Consider the following 18,656-nt stretch of genomic DNA (forward strand, 5'->3'; position numbering starts at 1 on the left):
GTCATGCAGCTAAGATTGAGCTCAGTTTAAATATGACCAAATTAGAGTCATTTCTGAATTTTTGAACTGGTGAGAAGCTATTACTTTTTTCAAACTGTAATAAAGTTCTTTATCAGTCCAAGTTATTAACCTTTTCTGCAATGAACTATATTCAGTTAAGTTGATGCTTAGCTAATGACTTAATGCATAGCCTTTCAAAGTATAAAATATGTCAGATATACTACAATAAATAAATCCTGTGACTATCTCATTCATTCTGTAGTAATTTCACTTAAGAGTTCAGAATTGTTTCTCAACTGTCTTGAGATACTAGACTTTAAATACTGAATCTAAAAGGTAGGCTGAAAGTTTCCTTTAATTATATTCTGAGATGTGGAGATAATCTAAATAAATCCCAAGTTAACAGATTGTTTAACAGAAGGATGGACTGAAATGTTGAAAGCATGATAAATTTTAAGTTATACAGTGGCATGCAAAAGTTTGGGCACCCCTGGTCAGAATTTCTGTTATTGTGAATAGCTAAGCGAGTAAAAGATGAACTGATTTCCAAAAGGCATAAAGTTAAAGGTGACATATTTCTTTAATATTTTAAGCAAGAAAACATCTTTATTTCCATCTTTTACAGTTTCAAAATAACAAAAAAGGAAAAGGGCCCGAAGCAAAAGTTGGGCACCCTGCATGGCAGTACTTAGTAACACCCCCTTTGGCAAGTATCACAGCTTGTAAATGCTTTCTGTAGCCAGCTAAGAGTCCTTCAATTCTTGTTTGGGGGATTTCTGCCCATTCTTCCTTGCAAAAGGCTTCTGTGAGATTCTTAGGCCATCTTGCATGCACTGCTCTTTTGAGGCCTATCCACAGATTCTCAATGATGTTTAAGTCAGGGGACTGAGAGAGCCATGGCAAACCCTTCAGCTTGCGCCTCGAGGTAGTCCATTGTGGATTTTGAGGTGTGTTTAGGGTCATTATCCTGTTGTAGAAGCTATCCTCTTTTCATCTTCAGCTTTTTTACAGACCGTGTGATGCTTTGGGATTGTGTTGCAGCCAGTGGCACAGGGAACATTTACTGGTAGAGGGAAGAATGAATTCAATTAAATACCAGCAAATTCTGGAAGCAAACATCACACTGTCTCTAAAAAAGCGGAAGATGAAAAGAGGATGGCTTCTACAATAGGATAATGATCTTAAACACACCTCAAAATCCACAATGGACTACCTCAAGAGGCGCAAGCTGAAGGTTTTGCCATGGCCCTCACAGTCCCCTGACCTGAACATCATCAAGAATCTGTGGATAGACCTCAAAAGAGCAGTGCATGCAAGACGGCCCAAGAATCTCACAGAACTAGAAGCCCTTTGCAAGCAAGAATGGGCGAAACTCCCCCAAACAAGAATTGAAAGACTCTTACAAAAATTGCTGGTGAATGCAGCAGGCCAGGCAGCATCTATAGGAGGAGGTACAGTCGACGTTTTGGGCCGAGACCCTTTGTCAGGATTAACTGAAAGAAGAGATAGTAAGAGATTTGAAAGTGGGAGGGGGAGGGGAAGATCCAAAATGATAGGAGAAGACAGGAGGGGGAGGGATGGAGCTAAGAGCTGGAAAGTTGATTGGCAAAAGGGATATGAGAGGATCATGGGACAGGAGGCCTAGCACTCTTAGCTGGCTACAAAAAGCGTTTACAAGCTGTGATACTTGCCAAAGGGGGTGTTACTAAGTACTGCCATGCAGGGTGCCCAAACTTTTGCTTCGGGCCCTTTTCCTTTTTTGTTATTTTGAAATTGTAAAAGATGGAAATAATAAGAAGCTTTCTTGCTTAAAATATTAAAGAAATGTGTATCTTTAACTTTATGCCTTTTGGAAATCAGTTCATCTTTTACTCGCTTAGCTATTCACAGTAACAGAAATTTTGACCAGGGGTGCCCAAACTTTTGCATGCCACTGTACATTTTAAGCAGCATGGTAGCACAGTGCTGTACAGTGCCAGTGATCCGAGTTCAATTTCAACCACTGCCTGTAAGGAGTTTGTACGTTCTCCCAGTGACCGTGTGGGTTTCGTCCCACATTCTAATGATGTACCAGTTGGTAGGTTGATTGGTCATTGTAAATTGTCCCGTGATTTGACTAGGATTAAGTTGAGGGATTGCTGAGCATCACTGCTTGAAGGCGGAAGGGCCTTCTCTGCGCTGTATGTCAAATAAATAAATAAAGCTTGTCTGTCTAATGGAACTGATTTAAGAAAGTAAGAAAAATTAGACCTTTCTTCCCATCGTGCCTGCTTTCCATTCATTAAAGTGGTGGTTGATCTTTCACAGCACTACTTTACTACTATTCCTTGATTCTCTTAACATCTAAAACTCTACCTGCCTTTTCTTGAATATACTCAGTGACTGTCTCCATAACATCTTTGGTAGACAATTTACAAGGATTCACTATTGTCATGGAGAAGCAATTGCTTTTCCACCCTGTTTTGAATTCCTGACCCTGCATTTTGAGTCTCTACTCCCTCTTTTTAGACATTATGGCCAAAGGAAGCATTATCCCTTCATACACTGTGTAAAGCTCCATTCATTCTTATAAACTCAAGAAAGTACAAGGCCATTCTGTTTAGTTAGTCGTTTTACTACTATTCCATGTTTCAAGCTGATGAACTTTTTCTATAATCCCTCGTTTGCAAATACAACCTTTCTTAGATAGGAAAGCTGGATATGTATGGTATTTCCAACACAATCCCATCAATGTCTTGTGTAATTCATCCCTGATTCCTACTCTTATACTCAAACCTTATTGCAATAAATATCATCGTGCCATTTGATTTCTATTTGCATGCTGTACCTAAATATTAACTTAATAACTTATATGCATTGACACTCTGATCTCCCTGAACACCACAAACCTTTCAAAGAAAACTCAGTACTTCTATAATGTTTTACCAGAGTGGATGGTCGTGCATTTTTCCACATTGTATTTCATCTGCCATGTCTTTATTCATGCATTTAATGTGTCTCCATCCATCATGAAATCTCTCTTCATCCTCTTCTCATTCCCACACTTCAACATGTCTTTCTGTCATCAGTAAATCTGGATGCATTCTCTTTGATCCTTTCATCTAAATCATTGACTAAAAAGCTGAGGCCTCAGCACACATCCTGTGGCACACTGCTAGTTACAACTGCTAAACCCAAAAATGACCTACTTATTCCTGATCTTTTTTTCTACCTGTTTCTTTGTGCTCTCATTCCCTCTAGACCTGCGCTGCTCCACTATTACAGAGATAATCTCTTTATCTTCTTCAAAGATTAACACCAAGCATTTGTTCAAATTCTCAGCAAACTCCTTATTCCCCAATACAATTGCTCCTGGGAATCCACATTAACTTTATTTTTTCCCTTTTTTTATGCCTATAGAAGTTCTTATGATATGTTTCTTGCTCAGTTATGATATATTTCTACATTCCTTTTACTCATAAATACCTTGGTTCTCTTGAATTATGAAATTTTCTCGATCTTCAAGCTTGCTGTATTTTTTTGGGGGAACATTTATAAGGGTTTTCCTTTACTGTAATGATATTTATAATTTCTCTTATTTCCCATGGCTGAATTTTCAGATGTTTTTGTGCCTGAAAGGGATTTGTATGTTTTGTTAATTATTCAATAACTAATACTAGCTTTTCTTTGTTTACTGTAATATTTTTGACTGCAGATTCCCAGTGTACTCAAGCCATCTTAAACCTCATCCCCCTCATAGACTGCTTTTGAGACCCTGGCTGCAACTCGAACTAAAGAACTTTACAATTTCTATAAAAAAATCTTACTATGTTATGATCACCATTTCCTCAAGTTCCCTTAGCTATTAATTAATCTTTCTCATTACATGGCGGTGTTTTCTGTTCATTTTACATCTATTGATGTTAAGGTGACTTTATCTGACTTCAGTCACACAAATTAACTCATCTCACAAATTGCAGCAACATTTCTTACAGCTTTTAAACCTTTGCTTTATGCTTTTAGCTTAATGGATTCAGATTTGATCAGCTCACCAATTGCTCCACTAACAGAGCAGTTCACAGACTTAAATCATTCTTTAAACATTTATATTTGATTCTATAGCTTCCACTCACTCTAGTTTTACAAGTAATGCATAGCCTCATATTGTATCTAATAAGGCAATGTTGTTGCTTCCAGGTTATGTTCCACCTTTTAATGCCACAGTAGTGCAGCGGTTACTGGACCAAGGTGCTGTTTTGATGGGAAAGACCAATCTCGATGAATTTGCAATGGGGTAAGAAGATTTCACACCTTGGTTACCTGACTGAAAGCTTCCTTTAGGATGTTTTGCCATTCCTTTCAAAACTTTTTACACGCATTCCCATTTGGACATGTGGCCAAGTGGTTAAGGCATTCGTCTAATGATCTGAAGGTTGCTAGTTCAAGCCTCAGCTGTGGCAACATGTTTGTGTCCTTCAGCAAGGCACTTAATCACACATTGCTCTAGTGTCTGTGCGAGGAGTGGCGCCCCAAACAGGCTTCCAATCTGCGCCTTGTAAGGCATGAAAATGCCCGACGCAGGCCTCTCATGGTCTGAGTCGACGTTCCCTCCCTCCCCGTTTGGAATATAACAATGTATGTGTGATTCTCCAGCAAACCTTTCAGAAAGCAAGCCAGTAACAGGAAGAAAGCTAAATTCATGATGAGAAGAGTTTGTACTTTAACCTGCAGGCAGAAATGTGCAGAAACTTTTTGGAATGTAATTTACTAACTCTGTAATTTCAGCCTCAGGAGCAGGAATTTATCTGCTGTTGTTCTCAGCATTTCTTTAAGCAACATTCATCAGAAAATTATGAACAGCATCCATAATAGGCAGATAGGGTTGGTGTCAAATATCAATGGCACCAGTACTAGACTTGTATTTTACATTAGCTTCACATCTGGAATTTTTGTGTTGATCCTTTCAAGTTAGGGCATAGATTCGTCAGAGGAACACTGAGATGTTTAATGCAGCTAACTTAAGACAGCAGTAGAGCTTTCGGCACTCAGATGAAAGATCCAAGTACAAATTATTTTTCTTGAATTCACTAGGCCAACAAGAACCAATGCCCAAAGATATAAACTCACACATTATCCTTTTTCTCTTGGTTATATGATGATTAGTATTTCATGAACCTGTATGTTCCTTAAAACCATGCACAAAAATATCCCTCTTTTGGATTACAGTTCCTCTTTTGATATTACATTTCACCTAGACTATTTTTTGATACGACTACACAATATTTAAGAAATAGGTATTCTGGCGACATTTTATACTCTTAAAACCCTATCAAGATGGTTTCTGATGTCAAGAATAAACTAGTGGTGCTTGTGGAAACTTCACAACTGATCTACCTTGTGCAATCGTCTTCTTGTCACTGCATAAACTTTTTTCCCCAAAGACATTTCTTGTAGACTGTGATATAATCTATTAGATTAACTATACTAAAGACATTGTAATCATTACAGCTATAATTTATTCTGTTATGTCTCAGCTGGAATTGACAGGTTCCAGGCTTAATAAACCACAGAAGTGTTAACTATGATGTGCTGCTGCACCTAATACTGTCACTGTAAATCATTCCAATTTCCTAGGAGTGGAAGTGTCGATAGCATCTATGGGCCAGTAAGGAATCCTTGGGGGTATTCTGAACAATACAGAGAACGGCATGTTGAAGATGGTGATGTGGAAGACTCCAACTGGGTGGTAGCAGGTGGCAGCTCTGGTGGTAGTGCAGCAGCTGTTGCTTCACTGACATGCTTTGCGTGAGTATTCCTGTATTACTTTCTTTCCTTGAGTTTCTGTTCCTCAGTATCAAGGTGTGGATTTTTAAATGCAGTGCTAAATTGGAAATAAAAGAACTTCAAAATCATCAATAAAACAGAATGAGTAAATCTTCTGACCAGACCAGCTGTTAAACCTACAGTATGTTTTTTATTAGCATGCTTAGGAATGCAGCAGACTTATTTATCATTTATCCAGTGCTACATTTCTAATCTGCACAGATCTGCTAGTGAGGGTATTTGCAGGCATTTCTAATCCCTTCCTGCTTCAGTATGAGCTTCCCACCTTATTTAAGAAACCACTGTCCTCCTGGTACCTAAGAAAAGCAAGGTAACGTCCCTTAGTAACTATCACTCAGTGACTCTTGACAAAGTCATAGAACACTATGAAGCCCTTCAGCCCATCTAGTCCATGCCGAACTATTAATCTGCCTAGTCCCATTGATCTGCACCCGGACCATAGCCCTCCGTACCACTTCCATCCTAATTTCTCTTAAATGTTGAAATTGAACCTGTGTCCACAACTTCTGCTGACAGTTTGCTCCACACTCCCACCATCCTCATCGTGGAGAAATTCCCCTGAAGTTCACCTTAAACATTTTACCTTTCAATCTTAACCCATGTTCTAGTCTCACCCAACCTCAGTGGAAGAAGTCTGCTTGCATTTGCCTTAACTATATCCCCCATAATTTTGTATATCTCTATCACACCTCCCCTTATTCTTCTGTGCTTCAGGGAATAAAGTCCTAATCTATTCAACCTATCCTTGCAAATCAGCTCCTGCAAGTCCTGGCAACATCCTTGTAAATTTTCTCTGCACTCTTTCAATCTTATTGACATCTTTCATGTAAAAAGGTGACCAGAACTGCACACATTACTCCGAACTAAGCCTCACCAACCTCTTATATAACTTCAACATAACATCCCAGCCCCTGTAATCAATACCTTGATTATGAAGGCTTTATGACTCTAACTACCTGTAATACCACTTTCAGGGAATTGTAGATCTGTATTCCCATATTCCTCTGTTCTACCATACTTCCAGTATACATTATCTTCCAGTTCGTTGATATAGATGACTGAGGGCAAACAACAACACCAATAGTCGCAAGCCTCCAGTCAGGGAAGTAACTATCTAACACCAATCTCTGGCTTCTCCCAAGAAGCCAATTGAAAATGCAATTTACTACAGCACCTTGAGTCCCGAGTGACAAACCTTCTGGATCAATTTCCCGTGCAGGACCTTGTCAAGTGCCTTGTGGGCAACTTCCACTGCCTTACCTTCTTCGAAAAACTCTGAGATTGATTAGACACAAACAACCATGTACAAGCCACATTGGCTATCCCTAATCAGTCCCTGTCTATCCAAATACTTCCATTTTCGGACCCATAGAATACCTTCCAATGACTTGCCCACTAATAATGTCAGGTTCACTGGCCTATAATTTCCTGACTTAATCTTAGAGCCTGTTTTAAACAATGGAACAGCATTGGGTATCCTCCAATCCTCTGCAAATTTCCTCTCTTGGGATCCAGCACCAACTTGATTTTCCCAATCTACCTGCATATTCCCACAACTATTGTAACATTGTCCTTTGTACATGCCTTTTTTATTTTCTGTTGTAATTTATATCCCACATCCTGGCTACTGTTCAGAGGTCTGTATATAACTCCCAAGAGGAATTTTATCCTTGTAGTTTCCTAACTCTACTCACAAGGACTCTACATCTTCCTATCCTATGTCACCTCTTTCTAAAGGGTTTGATTTCATGTTTTACCAACAGTCACCCCACCACCTTCTGCCTACTTTGTATCTTTTGATACAATCTGTACAATGTACTGTTGTAATGAACTGATCTGTATGAGTGGTATGTAAGACTGTACCTTGGTACATGTGACAATAATAAACCAATTTACCTGTCTTGTTTCTACGTGGTCCATTTACATATATAAGCAATCTTCGATAACTTTGATCCTGTCACATTCCGTATTGCTCACTGTGTGCAACACTACAAGTCACATATCATTCTTACCAGAAAGATCTATGAATATGTAATGGATATTTATTTGTCCACATTGAATGAGTTATTGATGCAGCAGACCTTATCACTATAACATAATGATATAGCCATCCTGAGCTACCTGTTTGTAGTCTCTAAGCAGTTTCACTGATAGGATTATGATCAGGCTATGTTAGAACCAACAGTTGTTCAAATTATACATTGTCTAATTTTCAAGTCTTTTCTGGCCTCTTTACAAATTTTATAAAACTTGGTTTTATCTGTTTTATTTTATTTTCTCATTTACTAGTTTTGTTGAAGTTTACTTTCTTTTATCAGAAATTCTTCAATGGTGAATGGTTAATAATATAATTAATTGAATCAATTAAAAGGCAAAGTATTAATCACCTAACATTTATTCCAGTTCTTTAGGTTCAGATACAGGTGGTTCCACGCGTAATCCTGCAGCGCATTGTGGGCTTGTTGGCTTTAAGAGTACTTACGGATTGCTGTCTCGCCATGGCCTCATACCGTTGGTCAATTCTATGGATGTTCCTGGCATTATGAGCAGATGTGTAGACGATGTAAGCACTGTATTTGGTAGGTTACATAACTAGCATCTCCAAACACTCTTCATGTTTGTATTTATTTCACTGACTTTTGAAATGAAATGAGAGTGGGCCAGGCACAATCAATGCTGTGAAATAACATTTCAAAAGCTTGGATGAATTTTTATTGATTATGATTAAATAATGTTACAAAATGATTGATTGCAAACATATGAATTATTTAATCTCTCATCTTTAAACAACTCATATGCCTATTTGTGCAATTATGGCCAAATGTGGAAACCTTTTAATCAAATTTTTATGGGTTACTTTTGAAGGTTATTACTCCACTCTTAAATAAACTAGCTACTAAACTATGTGCTGCTTTTAAATCTGTTTACTTTTTTAATTACCAGTTTCTTGAGTTGAATTTATTTATCCCATTTGCACTGTTTGTTATATAAATCTTCCATGCAGGGGAACATTAAGCACCCTGCTGTTTTTCAAGCATTTATGGGGTGTAATAAGAGTGACAGGCACATACTTAACTCCAAAATGCAAACATTCCCTCAGCTTTGCGTTTAACTACTGGCCTAAATTATAAGTTTAAGTTTGTATCAAGCCTGTTGTGCCTAGAATGGAAGATTGGTGACAAACTACTTAAAAATGGCACATAAGTTTGAGTAAGTCAGATGTCTTATCCCTGCAAGCCAAGGGTAATACTTCACTTGGTAATGGAACAGGCAGAAGGTTGGGAAGTAACGTAGTTATCATGTCACTGGAATACTTCCTTCTCATTTCATACCTTGCTAGTGATCTCAGCATCTCATGAATAATATTAACTGGACTGGAAGGCTTAAGTTATAAGGAGAGACAGGATAGGTTGAGACTTGTTCCTTGGAGTATAGCCCAAGGAATAGCATCATGGAGGTTTGTAAAATCGTGAGGAGCATTCAGACATAAGATCAATGGACGCAGTCTTCTATATTTACGGGTTGCAAACCCAGCTATTCATTTAATTGTTGTGTGTACTGTATGACTGCTGGCATTGGAATATGATTCCATTAACTTGTCTATAAATCTTGCATTAGGTGTGCTTGCTGGCCATGATCCCAAAGACTCCACCACTGTACAAGATCCATTCAAACCCTTTGAGTTACCTGATGAGATCGATGTAAGAAATCTATGTGTTGGAATTCCAAAGGTGAGTCCTATAAATACTTGGGTTTTTGTAAATTAACTGTTAGAAATTAAACAAAAAAAGCGCTAATTTGTTTCACAGCACGGCACTTTGTCACCTACAAAGTACAAATCAAAGGAAGGTATTACAATAGGATGATAGAAAAGATTGCATGAAATTTGCAGAACATTTCATAGTAATAGAAATTTTATTTATTTACCTATTGAGCTACAGCGTGGAATTGGTTCTTCTGGCCCTTAAAGCTTTGCCATCCAACAACCCCCAACTTAAGCCCAGCCCACTCACAGAACAATTTACGTGACCAATTAATCTATGAACCAGTACATCTTTGGACTGCAGGAGGAAACCCACGTGGTCACGGTGAGAACGTACAAACTTGTTACAGGCAGTTGTGGGTTATAGAATATAGCACAAGCAAAACGAGCAAACTATTGGAGGAATTCAGCAGATCATTCAGGCTCTATGAAGGCAAAGGGATGGTCAGCGTTTCAGGTTAAGACCCTGCATCGGGCATGACACCAGGCATTGAGAATTTACAAATGTTGTAATCATTTCCCTCTGAAGTAGATTGCCAATTTGTATTAGGTGAAATAACACCATATTTGTGGATGCTGCCTAATTCCATTCCATCCAGTGACACGAAACTTTCCTGTCACCATGAATTGGAATTGAAGCCAGGTCTTAAGTGAAAGTTCACCATCAAGCAAACTTCTCTTCTGGTCCCTACAGGTTTAAAAAGGAGGCTGCACTGTGGAGCTACTAATAGAACCACTGCATCACCACTGTGGTGATCCAGGATCCTTACCAATCTTGGGTGCTGACTATATGAAGTTCGTATGTTCTCCCTTTGACTGCTTAGATATAAGAATTAGGCCATTTGGCCCATAGAGTCTGCCTGGCCATTTGATCATTGCTGATTTATCAACACCATTCTCCTGCTTTCTCACCATAACCTGTGACAGCCTTAGTAATCAAGATCCTATCAACATTAAATTAAATATACCCAATGACTTGGCCTTCACAGTGGTCTGTGGCAATGAATTCCACAGATTCACCATCCTCTGGCTAAAGAAATTACTCCTCACCTTTGTTCTAATGGGGCATCTCTATTCTGAGCAACACACACAAAATACTGAAGGAACTCAGCCAGTCAGGCAGCATCTATGGAAAGGAAAACACAGTCAACATTTTGGGCACAAACCTTTCAGGACTATTCCGAGGCTGTGCCCTCTGGTCCTAGACTCCTGCAATATAGGAAACATCCTCTACATGTCCACTCTATCTAGACCTTTCAATATTAAGTTTCAATGGGACACCCACTCATTCTTCTAAATTCCAGCAAGTACAAACCCAGAGCCATCAAACTCTCCTCGTATGTTAACCCTTTCATTCCTGAGATCATTCTGATAAACTTCCTCTAGAACCTCTTTTCAACACTACCTGCCTCTCCACCTATCTTTGTACGGTCTGCAAACTTGGCCACAGAGCTAGCAATTCTATCATCCAGATCATTACCATATAACATGAACAGCAGAGGGCCCAACACCATGAGTCACCAGCGACAAACACAAAATGATGGAGGAACTCAGCAGGTCAGGCAGCATCTATGGAAGTTAATAAACAGTCAATATTTTGAGCCAAGACTCTTCTTCAAGACCAGTCACCAGCAGCCAACCAGAGAAGACCCCTATTATTCCCAGTGTTTGCGGGATCTCCCAGTGGCCACCCATTTTAATTCCCATTTCCATTCCGATATGTCAGTCCGTGGCCTCCTATCCAGCTATGATGAGGCCACACTCAGGTTGGAGGAGCAACACCTTGTATTCCGTCTGGGTAGCCTCCAACCTCATGACATGAAGTTAGATTTCTCAAATTTCCACTAATTGCCTCCCCCCCATTCCTCTTTCCCATTTCCCTCTCTCACCTTACCTCCTTACCTGCCCCTCACCTCACTCTGGTACTCATCCTTGTTCCCATTCTTCCATGGCTTTCTGTCCTCTCCAGTCAGGTTCCCCCTTCCCCAGCCCTGTATCTCTTTCGCCAATCCATTTGCCAGCTCTGTACGTCACCCCTTCCCCTCTCCCAGTTACACCTATCACCTACTGTCTTGTAACACGCACAAAATGTTGGAGGAACTCAGCAGGTCGGGCAGCATCTGTGGAAACGAACAGTCAACGTTTCGGGCCGAGACCCTTCATCAGGACTGAAGAGGGGGGGGCAAGGGCCCTAGCAAGAAGGTGGGGGGAGGGTGGGAAGGAGAAGGCTGGTAGGTGCCAGGTGAAAAACCAGTAAGGGGAAAGATAAAGGGGTGGGGGAGGGGAAGCAGGGAGGGATAGGCAGGAAAGGTGAAGAAGGAATAGGGGAAAGCACAATGGATAGTAGAAGGAGGTGGAACCTCCGCTCCATCTGCCACAACAGACGGGATCTCCCAGTTGCCATCCATTTCAACCCTGCTTCACATTCCCATTTAGATGTGTCCACACATGGCATTCTCTACTGCCATGATGAGGCCAGACTCAGGTTGGAGGACCAACACCTCATATTCCGTCTGGGTAGTCTCCAGCTCCTTGGCATGAACATTGAATTCTCCAACTTCTGGTAATTCCCTCCCCCTCTCTTCCCCCATCCCAATTTCACTCTGCCCCCTCCCCCAGGGTGCCTATCACCTCCCTCATGGTTCCACCTCTGTCTACCCATTGTGCTTTCCCCTATTCCTTCTTCACCTTTCCTGTCTATCCCCTCCCTGCTTCCCCTGCCCCACCCCTTTATCTTTCCCCTTACTGGTTTTTCACCTGGAACCTACCAGCCTTCTCCTTCCCACCCTCCCCCCACCTTCTTTATAGGGTCCCTGCCCCCTCCCTCTTCAGTCCTGACGAAGGGTCTTGGCCGGAAATGTTGACTGTTTGTTTCCATGGATGCTGCCCAACCTGCTGAGTTCCTCTAGCGTTTTGTGCGTTTTGCTTTGACCCCAACATCTGCAGAATATTTTGTGTTTACCTACTGTCTGGTACTTCATCCTCCCTTCCCCCCCTCCCCCCAACCTCCTTAGTGTGACTTCTCATCTTTTTTCTCCAGTCCTGATGAAGGGTTTCGGCCCAAGATGGCAACTGTTTACTCCTTTCCATAGATGTTGCCTGGCCTGCTATGTTCCTCCAGCACTTTGTGTGTGTTGCTTGGACATACATTAACTCTCCTTTGTCTACCCTTTCTGTTATTTCTTCAGAAAATTCCAATAGATTTATCAGGCAAAATTTCCCCCCAAGGAAACTATTTGGCCTGTTTTACCGTGTACCTCCAAGTATCCTGAAACCTCACCCTTAATAATGGACTCCAACATCTTGACAACCACTGAAGTTAGACCAACTGGCCTAAGATTTCTTGTCTTTTGTCCCCCTTCCTTCTTAAAGAGTGGAGTGACATTTGCAGTTTGCAAGGATCTAATGATTCTTGGAAGGTCACTAATGCCTCCAGAACCTCTTCAGCTGCCTCTTTCAGAACACTGGAGTGTAGTCCATTTAGTCCAGATGTCTTATCTGCCTTCAGACTTCTCAGCTTCTTAAGCACCTTCTTGGTAATGGTGACTGCACATTTTTCTGAAATTTCTGGCAAGCTGCTGGTGTCTTCCACAGTAAAGACTAACACAAAATAGTCATTCAGTTAGTCCGTCATTTCTTTGTTCCCCCATTACTACCTCTCCAGCATCATCTTCCAGTGGTCTGATATCCACTCTCGCCTCTCCTTTTCTCTTAATATATCTCAAAAGAACGTTTGGTATCCTATGTTATATTATTGGTAGCAGTTTCATCTTTTCTCTCCTTATTGCTCTTTTAGTTGCCTTCTGCTGGTTTTTAATTGTTTCCCAGTCCTCTGTGTTCCCACTGATTTTGGCTCTATTGTTTTTATGCTGTCGTTGGCCACTGTTGTCAGTGACAGTTGACTCATCCTTTAGAATGCTTCTTCACTGGGATGAACTAGTTAAAGTCTTACTAATTAAAGATTAGCTTTATTTATCATATGTACATTGAAATGTACACTGAAATACACCAAAAGCATCAACGACCAACATAGTTCATGGATGCATTCTTTGTATCTACATTTACTCAGGAGACGGGATACAGAGTGAGGCAAAGTGGCATCAATTTTATGGACCCTGTACAGATTACAGAGGAGGAGATGTTTATTACCCTGAGACAAATCAGGGTGGATAAATCCCCAGGACCTGACAAGGTGTTCCCTCGGACACTGTGGGAAGCAAGTGCAGAAGTTGCCAAGGTTCTAGCAGCGATATTTAAAACATCCTTAGCGACAGGAGAGATACCAGGGGATTGGAGGATAGCCAATGTTGTTGCGCTGTTTAAAAAAGACTCCGAACAGAAACCAGGAAATTATAGACCAATGAGTCTGACATCAGTTGTGGGAAAGTTATTGGAGGGTATTCTCAGGGACCGGATATATAAGTATTTGGATAGACATGGACTGGTTTAGGATAGTCAGCATGGCTTCATGTGTAGTAGGTCATGTCTAACCAATGTTCTAGAGTTTTTCAAGGAAGTTACCAGGAAAGTGGATGAAGGCAAGACAGTGGATGTTGTCTACATGGACTTTGGTAAGGCATTTGACAAGGTCCCATATGGGAGGCTGGTCAAGAAGGTTCAGTCACTCAGCATTCAGGATGAGGTAGTAAATTGGATTAGACATTGATTTCGTGGGAGAAGCCAGAGAGTGGTAATAGGTGGTTGCCTCTTTGACTAGTGATCTGCCGTAGGAAGTAGTGCAGGATCCTTTGTTGTTTGTCATCTATACCAATGATCTGGATAATAATGTGGTTAACTAGATCAACAAATTTGCTGATGACATCTAGATTGGGGGTGTAGTGAACAGTGAGAAAGGCTATCATGGCTTGCAGAAGGATGTGCATCGGCTGGAAAAATGGGTTGGAAAAAGGCAGATGGAATTTAATACTGACAAATGCAGGCTTTTTCCACTGAGAATGGGTGGGACCCATTCAGAGGTCATGGGTTAAGGTTGAAAGGTGAGAAGTTTAAGGGGAACATGAGGGGAAACTTCACCCAGAGGATCATGCGAATGTGGAATGACCTTCAAGCACAAGTGGTGTATGTGAGCTCGATTTCAACATTTAAGGGAAGTTTGGATAGGTACATGGATATGGAGGGGTATGGTGCTAGTGCAGGTCATTAGGAGTAGGCAGCTTAAATAGTTTTGGCATGGACTAAATGGACCAAAGGGCCTGTTTCTGTTCTGTACTTCCCTATAACTGTGCTATGGGCAGCCCAAAACATTGCCATGCTTATAACATGCCTTAGCTTTCTAGCCATTCCGGTATATATTTGGAATGTAGGAGGAAATGAGTGCCCGGAGAAAATCCTCGCAGTCATAGACAGAACATGCAAATACCTTACAGACAGCAGTAGGAATTGAGCCCCCTATTGCCAGCTGTAAAGTGTCACGCCCCAGCACTCCCAGAAGCTCCAGCCATTGTTGCTCCTCCATCATCCCTTCCAATCAACTTTGGCCAGATCCTCAACGTGCCTCTAAACTTACCCTTACTCAACTGTGATACCAATACATCTAATCTTAGATTCTCCCTCTCATACTGGTGAATACTATCATATTATAATCACTGGTTCCTTTACCTTAAGCTCCCTAATCAAATGTACTTCGTTGCACAACAGTCAATCCAGAATTTCCCTATTGGGCTTGACCACAAGCTGCTCTAAAAAGCTATCTCATAGACATCCCATGAATTCCTTATCTTGTGATCCAGCACCCACCTGATTTTCCCAATTTACCTGCATATTGAAATCTCCCATGGCCTTCATAGCATTGCCCTTTTTTAAAATGGGTTTTCTACCTCCTGTGTAATTTTTAACCCACAAATGGCTACTGTTTGGAGGCCTGTATGTAACTCTGATAATGCACTATATACAGTATGTAACTGCCTTGTGAAGGTTTCCTAAGACATAAATATTGACAAATTAATTGGCCACTGTAAATTACTCCTAGTGTATAAATAAATGGTAGAATCTGGTGGGAAAGTGGGGAGAACAGATTATAGGGAAATTGATGGTTGAATGGGATTAAACCGTTAGAAAGCATCGACTTAATGGACTTGGCAGCCCTTGATGTTGTACAAAAATATTCAGCACCTCATTCAGTCAGTGGTATATTGAAGATCCGTAAAGGATGCCTTGAACACCAATATTCTCGTGGATGAAAATTTTAAAAGCTGCCAATCAATTGCAGTGGAGAGGCCGTCTTTAGTGAGGCCAGAAGGACTGACTTCAGATGAGGACAATGTTGGGCCATTAACAGTACTTTGCTTTGTCCCATTTTTCTGCGATTAAATTACAAATGTCATGACGAATGTGCCCTTCACGTTTGATTTGCTATTGACCATCTTTCGTCTCATTATAAATCAAAATTATTGCCTCTGACAAGAAATGTGGTGTCTAATTTTTGGCTAAGTTTTTATCTGTGTTGTCACACTATTCCCGATGTTAAAGAGAGCCTAACAGTATTTATCTCAATGACTGATAACGCGCTGAAGTAACATCATATCGACATTTGGAGGCCAATTCCAATAGAACTTCCATCCATTGCAGTAAATTTGCACTTATCTGATTGTGACGAGGCCCTAACTTTTGCGGAAGTCAGATCTGGCCAGCACTGTCCACACATCTTCATGAAAGACAGAGTCAAATACCTTTGTGAAATAAATGAAGGCCATGAACGTGTCCTTACTTTCTTCCCTATACTTAACCTAGATTTGGCAGCAACAAAGGTTATGTTGGTTGCCCATGGGATGGTCTTGAAGCCTCACTGTTGTTCTGGCAGGATTCACTTAGCAAAGGAAAATAAATAGTTAAGAGAATATGGCCTATAGAGCAAAGCAATACCTTGATCATTCCTGCACTCCAACATCTCCCTTGTTAAAGATTGTAGCAGTGTTGGCAGATCTAAAGTTCAGTGGAGTTTTTTGTAATACGGCACCTGTGGGAACATATTTTGTACTTTGTACCATCAGACTTGCATTAGTATGCCATCTCATCCTGCAGAATTGTTGATCTTGTTTGCATAATGATTTCTCTATATTCTTTGGAGATTGTTGAGGGTTCACTTTGAAGTTGCCTATGTGAGATTCCCTTTCAGAGCATTGAGGATGGATTCATCAGTGGCATCAGTTACGAGCCTCAAAACTCAGGACTGTCTTGAAGTGATGCTTTATTTTCCTTAAGGAGCATAGGACCATCAACTCATCTTTGTACCTGACTGCTGTGGGATCAAGGAGCTTGGGCTTTCCCAAAGTTCTTCTTATCGAGCTCATACTTACCAACAAACACTGTCCTTTTCTTGTCACCCTTTTTTTCCGATGGCTGTCGTCTTCCTTTGAGCTGCCATCTTAATTTGGTTCATCATTCTGATGGAAAGAAATATTTTTTGGTCAAGCAGGCTGATAGATTGAAAGTCAGTAGCAAAGACCCAGGCCCATGGTTGAAAAGGTAGCATAGCAGTCTAAAGATTTGAAGCCCACATGGGATACAGGAGACTGTCTGCATTTAGGGGCAGTGTAAGAGTTGGTAAGCTCATGAATTTAAGGGCCATGTGGAGAAATCAGAGACCCTGTGAGTTTAGGGAAGTGTGGGAGGTGAGGTATTGTCATACCCACCATAATGGTCAGGTGAATCCACCTCGGTTGGTTGGGAATTCATATCCGGGCACCCTCCAGCCCATTTTTTGGAGCAATGGCAGATCACAATCTGCTGACATCGGGTAGCATCAGGCAGCCAGCTGAATAAACTCCTGAGGTTTTCTGGGAAAGGTCTGGATGATGTTGGTTAGGCCACAGGCTTCAGGCAATAAAGCTGGATGGTTGGGGTTTCAAGTGACTGAAAATCTGGAAATAATCCTGAAACGGTGGCATCAGTTTTTGAGAGAGAGAGAGAAGAAAAGAAAGAAAAGGGCTGACAATTGAACAATTGGGGAGAAACCAGCAAAGAGGTGGGACAGGCTGAAGACAGAGGAATTGAAAGAAGCACACTCTGATCTCTCACATTTATACACAGCAATGCTGTATATCGTTATCTACATATGGTTATGGATATATATATATATACACACATTACACGGAGAAAGAGATACACACAGCCATTATCCTTCAGGTTGCTTTCCTTATGCTAGTAACATGAAAATTAAATCTGTCATCTGTTTTAGTAATACTGGAGGGTAATAATACTGCTTCAGTTCACATACTGAAGAGGAAAGAAGGCAGAGTTGGAATGAAAGAGTCAAGTGAAGGGAGGGAGAGCTGAGAGTGAGTGAGAACTGCAGCAGATGGGTACCAGGAAGATAGTCCAAAGAATGCAGTATGATCACACTGTGTGTGTTGAAGCCAGTGGCCCTCATGCTTTTGTGACGATGCAGAGCGCTAAAACCCATATGAGTTAACTGCACAACATTTTTGACAGAATTAACTGATGAAGTGTCCACTTCACCACTTCCCCCATCTCCCATGGCCTTCATCTTTCGACATTTCTAAATTCTGATACCATAATTTATCTTAATTAACTCAACAGCTTTTCAAAATGTCTTCAGCAAATATTTACAACTCCTTAGTGCAAATATTAACACTCCCAGCAATTCCATCCCTGCCCTGAATGGGGATTGTCAGGCTGCCTGAAATTATTGCAGATGACAGCAGCAGGAAATGGAACTGCTGTCCGTGTAAATATTCACCATCTGGTTAAAAAGGTTCCAGCCATTGATACCTAGTTGTAGGATTTATTTGTTTTTTTAACATTACCCTCCAGTATTATTAAAAGAAAACAAACGACAGATTTTATTTTCATGTTACTAGCTTTACTGAGAGAGAAGTAAAATATTATATATTGTTCCAAGAGCTTCCTTAATCAAGAATATGATCATCATGTGGTTTTCACAGTATTATGTGGGAATGAATGGGGGTATGTTTAATTATCATTATTACTAGCAATTTAAGTGCATTTTAAAATAAGTAGATTGACTATGCATTTTGTTTCTCATCATTGTTCAGTAGCTGAACAAATACAGTGGCATGCAAAAGATTGG

General features: G+C 40.6%; 1 protein-coding gene across 1 annotated transcript in view; it reads left to right on the forward strand.

Moving 5' to 3' along the window:
* Positions 1-18,656, forward strand: part of qrsl1 (glutaminyl-tRNA amidotransferase subunit QRSL1) — a 44,766-nt gene that overhangs the window by 6,383 nt on the left and 19,727 nt on the right. The window contains exons 4-7 of the mRNA XM_072246126.1: positions 4,177-4,273; positions 5,614-5,784; positions 8,227-8,402; positions 9,442-9,554. Coding sequence (XP_072102227.1) covers positions 4,177-4,273; positions 5,614-5,784; positions 8,227-8,402; positions 9,442-9,554 — 557 coding nt within the window. The remainder of the gene's footprint in view (positions 1-4,176; positions 4,274-5,613; positions 5,785-8,226; positions 8,403-9,441; positions 9,555-18,656) is intronic.

This window comes from Mobula birostris, chromosome 2 (assembly GCF_030028105.1).
Source record: "Mobula birostris isolate sMobBir1 chromosome 2, sMobBir1.hap1, whole genome shotgun sequence".
Lineage (NCBI taxonomy): Eukaryota > Metazoa > Chordata > Chondrichthyes > Myliobatiformes > Myliobatidae > Mobula > Mobula birostris.